We start from the raw sequence: 14,948 nt of genomic DNA on the forward strand, positions 1-14,948 counted from the left end.
TTACAAGATCTTCAGGGCTCGCAAAGACCTTCCTTCAGGGAGCAGTACCAGGAAAAAGAAGAAGAGATGGGAGGACAACATAAAAGAATGGACAGGCCTGCCATTGAAAGAGGTTCTAACTAAGACAAAAGACAGAAAGGAATGGAGAAAGACTGTCAACGAATCTTGCCTGGTGTCCCTACGGTCCAACAGACTAAGGGATAGGTAAAGGTAAAGGTAAAATATAGGTAACCTATTGGTCATTTGGTAAAAATAAATATAAATATGCAAAGACAAAAATGTCAGAATATCATTTGTTTGTAAAAAAAATTAGGAAAAAAGGAATATTAAAGCTTTGTGGCAATCATTTAGAATACTATTCTCATTAAAAATATTATTGAAGAAAATTAGCCTCAATCAGGACTTGAAACACTGACCTCCATCTTTGTAAAGTCACCTACCAAGCTTAGATCTGACATACCAAGCTTAGATCTGACATTGCCGTCTATATTCACCCCCACAAAAATCTTTCAAATGAGTTGAGCAAGGCCTGCCCTTATTCCTTTACTTTTATTTTACATGTTTTGGTTGTTTCTTCAGAATTGAAGGTTATTACATCCTAGTCCAAATGTCCCACAAGACAGCTTGGGAGTGGTGGCAGGGAAGGTTTAAATCTGGGAACATTGAGATGAGATGAAAGATCTGAGAACATACCACATGACCAAGCAGACATAACAAATCTATCATATTGAGTTTATATTGAGTCATATTGAGTTTAACATATATAAACCTTTTAATTGCATTTTTACTATTTATGAAAACAATTTAACAGTTCAGAGCTCTGCTGGGTAAAAGTATTTGTGTCTTCCACTTGACAACACTGAGTGATCCAAGGCTAATCAAACAGCAGTCTTTTGAAAAATGCCTTCAAGTGTTATCTTTTCTGAGGCTCATCACACAAGTCATGCTTCCCAGAGAATCACTGTGTTGGCTTGTGTACAATGGTAACATAAGCTAGCTTTCTAATAATAGTTGTTATTGTTCCCAAGTAATAGTACTGTTGTCTTAAGTGTTAAGTAAAAGTACTGCTAAAACAGTTATAAAGTAATGTTGTAATAGCTGTGAAGAAACATTAATGCTTTTATAAGACAATTCTTTTTTGGCCATTAATATTTTAGAACTTTCTTAACTGAGACATATATAATTTTGTTTACTGTAGATATCTGTGACATTTGATGTCTACATTTTGTTTGTGGACTATTGTGAATATTATAACATTTTAATATTATCATATGATACTCTATTTTCAGGTATTATTCACATTTACACTGTTGCTCGATATCTCATGCCTCTTGGATTTTCGGCAAAGGTAATTCAAATTTTTTGTAATACATTAGATAGAAGTTTTAACATATATTTTAAAATAAGAGTAAAAGTAAAAAAAAATACAAAAAGTCATAATTAATACCATATTACACAAGATCTGTTTTTTGCCTGACCCATCCATTCTTTCATATTGTCTTTCCATCGCTTTATCTGTCTACTTTCTCTTCTTTTTCCTCGTACTGTTCCATGGAAGGAAGGTCTGTGTAAACCATGATCACCTTGTTATTCTATAAAATAAAAAAAAATTAATTAAAAAGTAGGCAAAACTTTCACCTGTCACACAGAATATCACTTATGAATTTCAAAATGGTTTTTAAGAGAAAAAAAAACCCATTCATATTAAAAACAACAACAACCACAATTTAAAAAGAAAATAACTGAATATTTGTAGGTTTTGGAATATCTTCTATGGGCCTCAATTACCATGGAGTCCTCAGTACCTTTACTGACTGTAAAATATTTAGCATGGAGGACAACTCTGTACGCTGCCGTCTGCCAGTGTTACTATGACTGCAAAGCAGATGATCAAGCTGAGGTAAATTAATGTAAAAAAAAATCTAAACCCCTACCTATGAGTTAAGAGATAGTTTTGATCTTGTTTTAACTCTTTATCTTTGTAATTATTTTCCATGTTCTGACAGAATTGTTCATATTTCACATTTGTACATTCTACCCTGTTATGATTAAACTTAAATAACCTTTTTGTTTATAATCAGAAAATGTTACTTTTGGTATAGAATTATAGGAGAATGCATGCTCTTTTTATGTAACACAAATACACATTTATAAAACCAAATTTAATTTAATGGGGTCAAATCAACGATGGTATCTTTGATTTGTAGAGAAAGAGCTAAATCTTCATTTTCATTCTCTTCACAGAAATTCGCCAAAAGAGGCTTGTTGAAGATCAATGAAATTAGTCAGCTTGAAACATTAAGTTGCCACAAAAGTTCACCTTCGAAAGAAATAAGTTTGAGATCTGCAACACTTAGGGTGAAGATTTGTATTCAGTCTAACACAATGTTTTTGTTGCAACCATTGATCAATGTCTCTCTGAGTTATTTAAAAAAAATACCCATTGTACAGAATATAAAATCATATACAGTGCTTTTTTTGTTATGGTACGCACCGGTACATGGTACCGGCACCTTTTTTAATGTGGGGAAAAAATGATTACTTTTCTTGTATTTTAACATTTATTATTAATTTCTTAGTAGTTAAAAGTTAGGCAATCTATCACTGAGTACGAGCACCTATTTTGTTACAAAAAATGTACTGATTATTTATAATCGTAACATGTTTTTTTAATTATTATTAAGAAATACAACTATTGAATTTGAACTTTGTAGTAGAGTTTATAAAATATTTTATATTCATTTAATTATAAAATGTTTAAATAACAGGCTAAACGATATTAATTAAGATTTTAATTTTTTTTTAGGTTTTAAAGCAATATGTTTTATATTTGATCAGATGGCTGTTATTGTGTTTAAAAGATCAGTATTTGAGTCTAGAAGGAAACCTAAAGGAGTTTTTAGGCCAAGATCTAGGTCAAATCTAAAGGAAGTTATCAATGTAAGCGTTTAGATGAACAGATTAAGTAATTTGCTGACTTTTAAGTAAAATGTATTAAACTTGTGGCTCTTTTCTGGACAGAAAGACAATGAATGTGCCAATTAACATTTTAAATTAGTTTTTACATTTTTGTGTGTCAATCGACACTTAAAAGTATTCCAAATGTTTCTTTTTGTGCAATATGATAAATGTATTGAAATGTAAAAAAAAAATAATTATCATAATTATGGGTTGGTTGTTGGTTGTGGTGGCTGGGTGGTGAAGTGCTTGGGTTCTGAACAGAGAGGTCTTGAGTTTGAATTTTAGTGAAGACTGAACTTAGAACTTTTTGGGATGCCCAGAGTCCACCACTCTAATAATGGATACCTAACATATGTTAGGGAAGTAAAGGCATTTGTGCTAGCCACATGACACCTTCGTTAGCTGTCAGGCATAGAAACAGATGAGGTTTACATATCTGCCCCCAGAAATTGCATTGTCTGTTTGTAAAATGTTTGACATGTTTCGGATGTTCCTTCAGAGTTGACGATAGTTTACTTCCTAGTCCAAACCTCCTGCAGGACAAGGGGGAATGGGAGCGGGCAGGGTTTGAACCCAGGACCATCGATAAATATGAATGACAGTTCAACGCGAAAACCGCACGACCAGGCAGCCATCCAAGGGGTCTGAAGGGGTACACTACCTAAGTTTAATTGGGGATTGAGATACTACATATAGGTAGCTGTTAATTACAAGGTAGTAAAAAGTAAAAAAGATAATTTTTTGCTTTAGCTTCCCTGGCCGAGAACACCCACTGAAAAGTTGCTTGGTGAGTTGTTTGATGGCGGTTCAGCTCAGTTTTTGGCCATTTTAGAATCACTCAGCAACAGTAATCGTCGTCTATTTCACCCATCGCCTGCTGCTTCAGACAGTGACCCTGAAATACTGGATGTCTTTGCTGAGCTGCTGATGGCTGCCCAGGAAATATTAGCAGGTGGTGCAGGCAACAATGAAACTGGCGCCAAGGCTCAGATGCTGATAGGCAACTCTCCATTAGCTACTGTAGTTGACAAAGGATCACTTGTAGATATAGCAACCAGAGGTAAAATAAGAAGTTTGATCAGTTGTTTATTTTTTTCTTTTTAAAGTTTTTATAAGGTTATTATATTATGTCCTAGTCCAAACCTCCTGCAGACTGTCAGGGTCCAGTGTTCGAACCTGAGAGCGTTGTGATGACAATCCAAAGCAATACCACTTGACCCTGTAAAAGCATAATGTTGGAAAATAGACTTAAGAAATCATAGCAATCTAGTTTCAACAAAGAATGCATAAATACCTTTTAAAATACCTGAGTCCACCCAGCTCTAATGGGTACCTGACTTTAGTTCGGGAAAGTAAAAGCGGTGTTCGTTGTGCTGGCCACCTGACGCCCTGCTCATTAACCGTTGGCCTAAGAAACAGATGACATTAACATCATCTGTCCCATAGGTCTCAAGGTCTGAAAGGGAAACTTTACTTTTCTTTTAGATACATTTTTATAATAGCATACTAGCATTAAGAAATAAATCTAAATCTTAGTATTAAGGAAGCTCTGACTTGAACATTCAAACATTTTGCAATTTGTTTTGTTATTTCAGGAGGTGAAAGCATTCCTTTACAATCTGTGATCAAGCTGCTGAAACTAACATACAGCTACGAGCATTTTGATGTTTTTGAAATATTATTAGGACCAGTGCTTCAGAAAATCAAGGTAGGCCCTGAGTTTACAAACATGTTTAAGGCTTTCACACTTCTGAAAACAATTTAAATCTGACAGTACAGAAAGATAGATGTGATTGTAGATTCAACAGCCATTTCTGGACTTAAGAATTCTTGCACTTTCATTTTTAAGAATTAAGTATGTATTTTATATGCACAGCCACAAAAACCATTTTAATAACATGTTTATTTGTTTGCATGATTGTGTACCACAAAATAAGATTCTGTTATCTGTTATGTTTAGATATCTAAAACTGAAAACACTATTGTTATTAAGATTTTATCTGTGCCTGAATCATGCTCAAAAATAGGTGCAGTATTTTTGTTTTGAAACCTAACTACACCATTTTTTGAAAGAAGATTAAAAAATTTATACTGTATATGCTTCTATATAGTGGTCACTGTGATACATTTAGAAGAAGGAAATTTAGCTTTAAATTTGTGTCTCATTTCATTGTCAAGTGAAAGAAACGAAATTTATTAAAAAATTATAATTTTTGTACGTACAAAACCTTCTACAAAACCTTCTATTGGTCTTCCAAAAATGGCATAAATGTTTTTAAAAAGGAGAAAACTTTTAAAAATCTTTTATGGAGTGTAGGTGTGAATTTGTGTTTAACCGAATGACTGAAGTATGACTGAGCCACAGGGGTGGCATACAAGTTTTGTGCATAACACAAACTCCATTTATTATCTAGTTTAATCCTTGATTGATATTGCATTTTGTTTTTTACCTTTTCTAAATAAATATATATAATGCCTTATAAGCCTTCCTGAGATGTTGGGGCTATTCATTTATTGACTTGATACAAACTGGATGCTGCTCTCTAGGAATGTGGTTCTCAAGAGTTTCTGTGGGATGAAAGAGTTCTAGAACTGTTATCTGCAATGTGCAAACTGCTAAACAGAAAAGGGAGGAGACTACTTGATGATGAAAGTGTGAAAACAGGAGTCAAACCTTCAAGTGAGTTCAGAGTTTGTTGAAATAGCTGCCTAGTTGTGTGGTAAGCACTCTGGAATGTCGTAACAAGGGTTCCAGGTTTGAAACCATTGCCGCAGCCATTAATCTTCAACCTGAAGCATGAAACAAAAAAACAAAAAAAAACAACACAAACAAATTTATTTACATGACTTTTTAAAATAAAACTTAATTATGCTTCAATGATAACAACACTCTAATTTTTAGACAAAAATTATTCAATTAAGAGTTATTTTTTGTGAAATAAAAGTGTTTGAAAATGTATTCAAATGATAAATTTAACAAATATAATCTATTCATCTTAAAATACAACTTTTGTTGTATCTTTCTATTTCATCTTCAGCTGCCCCTTGGTCTGTTGGACCACTTGGGTATCACACATGATCTGTTGACCATCGCTCTCCATTCAGTTTTATCTTATAATTATTTTAAACAACAGAAAGCTCTTTACAAGAGAAGATAATTACGTCCTATTGGTTTTCTTAGATGTTCTTTTTTGTAGTTCTTAAAATAAAGGTCAGTATCAAGACGAGATGGCTGCTTTGTGTGGTATCCATGATTCTGGGCTGTCATCTCGATGGTCCAGGATTCAAATCCTGTCCACTCCCACCAACCTCCCACCAGTTTGGAGGAGGTTCTGTCTAGAATTAAAAAATCATTAGGAACATCCAAATCATGCAAAGCAAAAGTTAAAACATTTCTTTTTGCTCTGTTTCAGGTGCATCAGTGAAATCAGTGATTATGGGAGATGAGTTACTCCGTGTTGCAGACTGCTTGTTAAACATAGTTCAGGGCCAGTATGAGGTTAGATACATACTCTTCCAAAGTTTTTACTTTACTGAATTCTTTTCAAACAGGCATTAAGATTACTGTTACATATGATGTAACATCTGAAAAGCAGGGGTCATAAAATCCTAAATACTGATACTTATTATAACAGTCTAGAAGATGGTTTTGTTTTTTTTGAGTACCGGTAGCTATTGAAAGCTTCAATATTGGATGTATGGCTGAGAGTCAAAGTCAATTTTAAAACCAGACTTAGAGCTAAGTTGTGTTTGCTGAGCACTTTAAAGTCTGCATGGAAACATTTTCCCAGATACCCCCCCCCCCCCACTGGTCCACAAAAAATACACAAAGCATGCTAAAAAGCAATTTAAAAAAATGTGGTAGTGTATATTAATTGAGAGAAGAAGAATATCAATCAGTTACTAGTGTATTTTTAAATTGTACTGAATAATTGTGTTTGGAAGAGCTACTGGACTGTTGCTTTGATGGTCACAGGTTTGAACCTTGCATGCCCCAATCCCCTGCTGTCCTGCAGGAGTTTTGGAATATGATACATGACTAGATTGACCTGGGGACAGGCATATGACATAATCATCTTTTTTTTTGAAGTAACATCTGTATTTTATAAGGTGTAATAATCTAAAATTCTGATAAATTAATCAATTTTGATATGCTTTATGATTGAATTTGCTTCTTTCTCAAAATGAGCAATATTTAAATGTTATCCCAGCCAGCTGTTGTTTTTTTTTTGCTTCATTAATTTAGACTTGTGATCCAAATATTTTTTTGCACATTAACTCTTTGAATTCTATTCTGTTCAGAAAGATAAAGTGGAAGTTGACATCGTGGTGGATGCTGCATTATTCCTCTGGAGCAAATGCAAAGCCGTGTTTCAAAAATATCAAACAGGCTCGGTAGACACAGTCAAGTATTTAAACAGGATGGACAACCCTAACAAGGTTTGGCTTCTTACATCTGTCTTAAAGGCAGTAAAATAAGTCTAATAAGTCTTCCACTTTTACCACTAACTTTATGAGGAATGATTTTCGTAAATCAATGTAAATTGATGCATCTGGTGTACAAAATACAGAAGCACTGATAAGCAAAGTATTTTAAAACTCATAGGATTATAATAATTTGTGTGCATTTCTTAGAACTGTAAAATAAAAGGTTATGCTCATTTATTTATAGCACTGCCAGCATAAGGTAAAGTAATTAATATTTTTGTCAATTTAACATAGAGCATTCTTGACAAAGCTTATTTTCTCTATTTATTTAAGAAAATCTTTCTCAATCTTTCTTTTTTCATTTTATTCCATATTTCTTTAGGTTCTATTACATCATCACCAAATTGCTCTATATTGCTTTTTCTTCTTTTCTCTTTCTCTTTATTTTATTGTTTAAAGACTGTAAACTGGATCTTATAAATCAAAGTGTAACCCAAGAGCAGAGATTATGGTGACTAACCTTTTGTATGAAAATCAGCAATAGTATTAAAGTACATTGGGACTAACCAATAGAAATATAATGTATAGATAAAACACTTTTGAGGGCATGGTGGTCAGATTGTACGGAAACCAAGGGAAGACGAGTTTGAATCCTGGTGAAGACTGGGATTTTTAATTTCAGGATTTTTAGCCCCCTTTGTTCCCCCAACTCTAATTGGTACCTGAGATACGTTGGGGAAGTAAAAGTAGTCGGACATTGTGCTGGCCATATAACAACAGATGAGCTTCACATCATTGTAGATCATATGGTCTGATACCTTTAAACACTTTAAAGAATTTAATTAACTGTCAGAATTTTAGGTACAAATATATTTTCGTTACATGAACTTTGACCTCTGAACTAAGTCTGTGATGCTTCTATTTTTCCAGCTGAGATTCTCAAAAACCAATTTGATATTTGAGGAGGAGGATATAACAAGTTTTAGTAATTCTGAAATCAATGCTGGGGTTGGTTTACACAACAAATTGGTTAATGTTTTTGGATGTTTTCAACTTGGAGTTGGCACTTCTTTTTTGTTATTGGTTACATTCACCAAAGAAAAATATTTCTTGTACCCACTTTGTTTCTTTTAAAAATATATCACTTTTTGACTCAATTCTTGTAACTTAATTGGTTTTTTAGTGTTAAATTTCACATAAATTCCTTGAAGTACAATTTTAAATTCTGTTATTGTTTCAGTCTTTGTATCACTTATATAGCATGTCTTTTTGTTTGTTTTTGTTAAGCAATTTTGTTTATTTATAAATTATGTTATATAATATAAATATAAAATAATTTCATAGAATTTTAAATCTCTTATTGTATATTTCATATGCTTGATTTTTTTAAATTAGGAAAATGAAGTTGGTGATCCTTTTTGTTTTCATTTTTACATAAAAAATAAATCATTTAAACAAATAGGGGATCGAAAGATAGTTTTGTATCAATGAGCATCTTTCAGTTTATGAAACTGGCATGAATTCCTACCAAAAAAATGTTTATCCACATTACTTTGAGATCTTTCAACGTCAAACTAACTACTGATAGAAAAAAAAAATCAGGTCTTGAGAAAAATTGGTGAAATTGTCTATAAAGATGTAAATACTTTGGGTGAACTTAAAAATTTCATTCGTTTCAAAAACTTTGAAATAGCCAATACATTTCTTGTGAAGCATTACAATTAGAAGGAAGATCTCATTTGTAAGATAAAATTTAAAACATGTGACATCTTGGCACTTTTTTTAGGTGCTACTAGCATGGTGAATACTGGGAAATGGTTGATTTGGAGAAAAAAGAACTGATAAAGCATAATAAAAAAATAACTTGGCTTAGACTCACTAGAATAAGTTGAAATTTTAAAACTTTCTGAAAAAAAAATTTGGCTTTATTTTCCTTTTTTTTTTTTTTATACACTTATGTATTTAAATTGCCAGAGTTTCTATTGTACCTAAAGTAAATCACTAAAAAAAAACCCATTGCATTGTTTTGTTTCAGTGGACTTATCTTTTGGAAGTAGCACATCGAGCCATCACCTGGAGTAATATAAGTCTTATTGATCCTGTCTTGACTGCAGAAGTTGTCTTGAGACTGGCTATGGTTTATGAGAGCAGTGCCCAGCTTGAGATTGTAGATGGTAAAAAATATATTACTAGTTTATAGAATAATACAATCTGATACTATGTTCAAATTGAGAGTATTTTTTCTTCTGTAATAAAGACTTGAAGTTTTATTGAGCAGATGAAGTAAATTGAAAGTTTATTCATATGAGGGAAGTATTAATGGACTTGTTGTGGTTGGGTACTTGCTGAACTCAATGTTCTGGGTTTGAAATGTAATGGAGCCTGCACAATGTTTTTTTTAATGACCCAGTCCCTGAGTCTACTTAAATGGGCAACCTATCTGACAAATGTTGGGAAAGCTAAAATTATTGTATCTGGTGCCAACTCCGTAAAAGAAATATTAAAATTTTTTTTTTTTTTTACTTATGAAAGAGTAGATAAGAAGAATTAGACAACTATTTGTGCAATTAAGGAATTAATAATACATATATTTTCTTTTTATTTTAATGTAAACTTTTGTTACAAATCTATAAAAATAAATTTGCTTATAAAAATTTGAATGCAGAAAAAACTCTGAAGGGTTCAAGGACAACATTGACAGACATTATTGATACTCCATCCGAGAGTTATCAGCCCATTGGAGCTTCAAATCTAACATTATATGGATCAAAACGATCTAACAAAGAGCAGTTACTTCAGGTATTTGAGTTAAACTGGACTTTAGGTACTTGATTCTTGACTTTAAGCTCAGGCTTTGACATCAGATATGTGTCTTAGGATTGACTTTATTTACATGAGTAAGGCTTGACTTCAGATCAATGATTCAGGCTTGATATTAGTTACTAGACTGAGGCTTGACTAATATAAATGACATGGGCTATACTTCATTTATTAGACTGAGGCTTGACTTATGTATATGGCACAAACGTTAAGGTGTTTTACTTACACTTTTATTAAATAAATTTGGGCTCACCATTGATTAGAACTAGTAAGAATAAAGGGGTTTCAAATATTATTTCCTCATCAGGCAAGAGACATCCTTGACCTTGGACTGAAGACTCTGAGTGAGGCTGCTCAAGCTGTTGCTCTTGATGATGGAGAAAGTTTGGCAGATGTGGATTGGATGAAGGTATGATAAGTGCATTCTAATTGTTACATCTTATAATAGCCAGATGTACTTTAACACCTTGTATCAGTAGAATATAAGTAAATTTCATCTTTAGTACCGTAGGGTCTAGGGTCTGTATAACATGTATTGGTGACCACAGTTTAGTAGGTTTATTGTGTGGTAGATCTACCTATCAAATATATATTCCCACAAAAAAGTCTTCTGAATCAAAATTCAGGATCATTGGCTAGGTAATTACAATCATCCCCATTCCTGCTATTAATAAGGCATTTTCTTCAATTCTGAAGATTTAGGATGAGTGCTGTATTTTACATGATCCTGCAAAACCAGTTGGGAACTGTATAATTTGCTACATCTAATGCAGTAGAAGCCATTGTTTGCTAGGCATCTATTCCAGTTTTTATTTCTTCAGCCTGCTCCAGCTACTAATTCTATCTTATATACAAATGAAATTTCAAATGTTTTAAAAAAACTTTTCTAACTTTGAATTATCCTTCTATTCTTACTAGAGAGGGATTATGAGAAAATATGGTCAAAGATCTAGAGCTAATGTTGCTTTCATTTCATAAATCCAGCTTCAATTTGGTCTTCCTTCTATTCTAAATATTTGGTGCTGTGTTTTCTCAGGACTGGCTGTTACTGAGACTTTCTTACCATGAGCCAACATTTTCATTTATATTATAACTATTCTCCTGATGTCATTGTTTCTTATGTACCACCCTGAAATTAAGTTTCATTGCTCATTCTGGTATGCAAGAGTGGGACTCTATTGTAATGTACTGATTAGTTTTCATAAACTCTGGTTTCTCTCTGTTAAATTACATGACATCTTGGGATTCCAAGGTGTTTCTAGGTATACGTGAAACACTACTTGGATAAACTGAAGAAACACAGTGCAGAATATATTTTCCTTGAGTTTAATGTTTCCATAAAAAAATAATCCAGTGATGAACAAATAATAAAATATACATCACTTGTACTATGAAAATAATCACTTGACTGACATATAGTGAATATGTAAAGCATAGTGAGTGAAGATACTGATGATTAATAAATATCCATTAAAGAATACTGAATGCTGAATAATATTGGAACTTGACCACGAAAGAATACTATAGCTAGCTCTACATCCCTTTTATAAGAGTGTACTAAGAATTTTCTGGATTGTTTACGTCATTGTTAGACTTCTCTTCAAGCTGCCAGCATCTGACTTACACTGGTATTTGAGCTCTATACTTAGTAAAACAATACAAACATAACTCCACAAATAAAAGATAGGAGAGTGAAATCTAATTTCAACTTTTAATAATATAAAGATAGTATTCAGTCTTATTTCTCCCATCCATCTCTAGATGGTTTTATTGTAAAAGGCTAAGCAGTAAATATAACAAAGATGTTTATTGTCAATGTCAACTCAGTGACTTGTTGATTTATCCTCTATTCCTATCTTAGCCCTAAACTAAATAGGTCACATTTTATGTTGTCCTTATATGCAAAGTTCAAAGCCTGTCCTTTTCAATTTCTAATGCCTGACACAGCGTACATTATGAGTTTAGAATAGTCTTATTTATCATAATTAAAGGTAATTGTATTGATAATTTTCTTTCTTTGTTCTAATAACAGGAACATAATTTTGAATTGTTTGCAAGTCAACTTACAAAAAGGGAGGATGATCAAGAGAGACAGAACTCGCTGAGTGGACAGAAAATTTCAAAGAAAGCTATGTGGAATACTGTCAAAGATCTGTTTTTAGAACTTACAATAATGTATCACAGAGTTTGCTTGAAATTATCTGCCCCTAAATCAGGTCAGGTCAAACTATAATATGAAATTTGTTTTATTCATTTATTTGTTTGAAATGCACATTTTCAAATTTAGCTATTTCATGAGGTATGTTATATTGTTGAGAAAAAAAATCAAATAAGAAATGAGACCAGAATTTTATTTTTATTAGGTCATAAAAACAATCCTTATTTTTGTCATTTTTTAGTCAAAGACAGAGCAAGTGCTGGAAAGAACAAGGCAAGTTTACTTACATTATTAAAAATGGTTAATTTCATCATTTACCAATCCAGATTCTAAACTCTACATATTTGTGCAAAAGCTGTGTTTTTTATATGATGTTAGGAGGATTTTTTAATTAGCATTTTTCTTAGCTTTATGAAAATCAGAAAGCAAATTTTTAAAAAGTTTTTACTAACTGCCATCCTATAGAGTGCAGTCCTGAAGGAGGAGACAGATGGCAACATCAAAGACTTGGATGAATTAAGTAGCCAGTGTAACAAAAATCTACTGTCCAAGGCTTTGCTCTATGCACAAAAATCTGTACATTTGGCAGGAGATCAATCAGCAACTCAGGAGCAGAGGAAACTCCTAGAAGTATATTCGTTTTTTTTTTATCATATTAAGATGAGATTTTCTTGAAAAAGATTTCCTAATAAATTAGTCAGCCGTTGACAATACTATGTACATTTGTCAAATCTCAACTTTAAAACAAATGTTCTCTTTAAACAAGAGTTATATTCATTAATCATTAGTACATGTTTATACCTAAGGTTTTAGCAATAGCTGTCTACTATATGTCTATTTTTCGTTTAGGAAGCCATCAATTATGTCCAGAGAGTTCAGAAAGAAGAGAAAAAAATTTACTCTGAAAATACTCAGGTGAATGAGAATGATGTCAAGCCTTCTAAGTTACCTCCCCCTCCTGTTTTATTGTTTCGTTCTGCCACTTGCATGGAATTCAAGCCTGCACCATTTAACCCAGAATCTGGAGAAAGAGTGAGTCTTTCTATTTCTTGTCTTCTAGTTTGTATATATAATCTTTGTTTTCATTTGTTTCACATTTGTGTGTTTGTGTGTGTGATCCTCTTTTTTTTGTTTGAGTGTTTTACCTTGGATTATCTACACTACAGGTGGCCTATTATAGTATCTATGCCAGATGTGCAACTGGTCCAAATGTCAAGGCCAGACTCAGTGATTCTAATTTTCCAGGAACTGATGATCGAGTAAGTAGACATTTGCTTTTTTTTTTCTTTTTGTAATTTATGAATCTTTTGGTTTGACCATGTACAATGTCACTAGACTGATGTCCTTTCATGTCTAAGTTCAGGTCAAACTTCTTGATTGCAAATTTCCTCCTCTTCATCATCATCTCCATTTGTTTGAGGACTGTCCTCACTTGAAAATCACTGGAGTGAAAACCCTGCTGTAATGCAGGAGCTAACTTCATGTTTACTACCCATACTTTTTAGATTTATAGTGACCTAGACCTATTGTTGGCCTCCTTCAGTTGTAGAATGACACATAGCACTTTTTCATTATACTGTGAAGACCTATTCTGGAGACATTGATGTTCACATACAAGTCTGGTAAATCTGTGGTCTCGAGAGATGATCTTTTCACTTTGCAACTTCTCTTGTGACTAAAGAGACTAATCCTTGATACACTATTGCTGTTACAGGTTGGGCATCCGTAATGTTAAGTGCTTCCTTGGTGTCTAATGCTAATAACCAAATGGAGGTAACACTCAACAAAATCCAATAACACTGGCGAAAGGCAGAACAATCAATATAAGTCAGTTGACACTGATACTGAATGATGAACAAGAAGTTTAATAGTAACCAAGGGAACCGTTGAATGTCAGCTAACTGTATACGTTCATAAAAGGTTTCCTATCTCTAAGGTGTCCTGGAAGTAGTCTGTTTACATCGGCTGATATTTCACTTTTTCTAAAACCTAGTCTTGTTTTTACTAGTCACGTCATTGTCTCTAGGTCAAAACTTCCCCTATTTCCGAAACAAATAATTAATTCCTAATCATGCCATAACAGTAATCACCAGACCTTATAGCATTTTCACCCTTCTTTCTACCTCTGGTTTTTATGCCATCTGCAATCCAGGACCCTTCATTTATGCTTGCTCTCCATCTGGATCTATCCAGTGCCTCATTACTCAGGTAAATAAGGCACAACAAGCCTAAGTTTGTTACGACATGCCCTCATTCATTGTTTCTCTAGATTCCTGCATCATTGTATGGACTGAAAGTCTGTAACCTCCAGCCCAATGAACGCTATCTGTTTGCTGTAGCTGCCTACACAGATAAAGGAAAACTGATTGGAGATGGTATTGGGGCTTCCACCAGGCCATTGTTAGCATCGCAGCCTCTCTCAATTCTGATGTGTTGGGCCTCCATTAGTCAGGTAGGATCATATGATAGGTGAATTAAAATAAAAGAAGCTTCTTATTTCATTTATACTGAATGAATGATATTGAGACAAAATAGTTTAATTTAGAATTATCCAGAATTCGAAATAATCATTATAAGAGCC

At 33.1% G+C, this 14,948-nt stretch overlaps 1 protein-coding gene across 7 annotated transcripts in view; it reads left to right on the forward strand.

Annotated features, from left to right (window-relative positions):
* The window catches only part of LOC106073515 (cilia- and flagella-associated protein 54-like), a 68,498-nt gene that overhangs the window by 1,896 nt on the left and 51,654 nt on the right, over positions 1-14,948 (forward strand). For 5 of the 7 annotated variants that reach the window (XM_056027723.1, XM_056027726.1, XM_056027727.1 and 2 more), the window contains exons 4-23: positions 812-983; positions 1,290-1,348; positions 1,757-1,900; positions 2,245-2,358; positions 2,839-2,940; positions 3,712-4,021; positions 4,557-4,669; positions 5,509-5,641; positions 6,375-6,460; positions 7,264-7,401; positions 8,320-8,397; positions 9,425-9,563; positions 10,055-10,188; positions 10,517-10,618; positions 12,242-12,425; positions 12,609-12,640; positions 12,833-12,997; positions 13,217-13,399; positions 13,534-13,626; positions 14,637-14,819. In XM_056027723.1, the coding sequence (XP_055883698.1) occupies positions 812-983; positions 1,290-1,348; positions 1,757-1,900; positions 2,245-2,358; positions 2,839-2,940; positions 3,712-4,021; positions 4,557-4,669; positions 5,509-5,641; positions 6,375-6,460; positions 7,264-7,401; positions 8,320-8,397; positions 9,425-9,563; positions 10,055-10,188; positions 10,517-10,618; positions 12,242-12,425; positions 12,609-12,640; positions 12,833-12,997; positions 13,217-13,399; positions 13,534-13,626; positions 14,637-14,819 (2,664 nt within the window). Of the gene's footprint in view, positions 1-811; positions 984-1,289; positions 1,349-1,756; positions 1,901-2,244; positions 2,359-2,838; positions 2,941-3,711; positions 4,022-4,556; positions 4,670-5,508; positions 5,642-6,374; positions 6,461-7,263; positions 7,402-7,633; positions 7,649-8,319; positions 8,398-9,424; positions 9,564-10,054; positions 10,189-10,516; positions 10,619-12,241; positions 12,426-12,608; positions 12,641-12,832; positions 12,998-13,216; positions 13,400-13,533; positions 13,627-14,636; positions 14,820-14,948 lie in introns of all 7 variants that reach the window. The other 2 variants (XM_056027728.1, XM_056027729.1) reach the window with 2 other exon arrangements.

The sequence above is a fragment of the Biomphalaria glabrata genome, chromosome 4, assembly GCF_947242115.1.
Source record: "Biomphalaria glabrata chromosome 4, xgBioGlab47.1, whole genome shotgun sequence".
Classification (NCBI taxonomy): domain Eukaryota; kingdom Metazoa; phylum Mollusca; class Gastropoda; family Planorbidae; genus Biomphalaria; species Biomphalaria glabrata.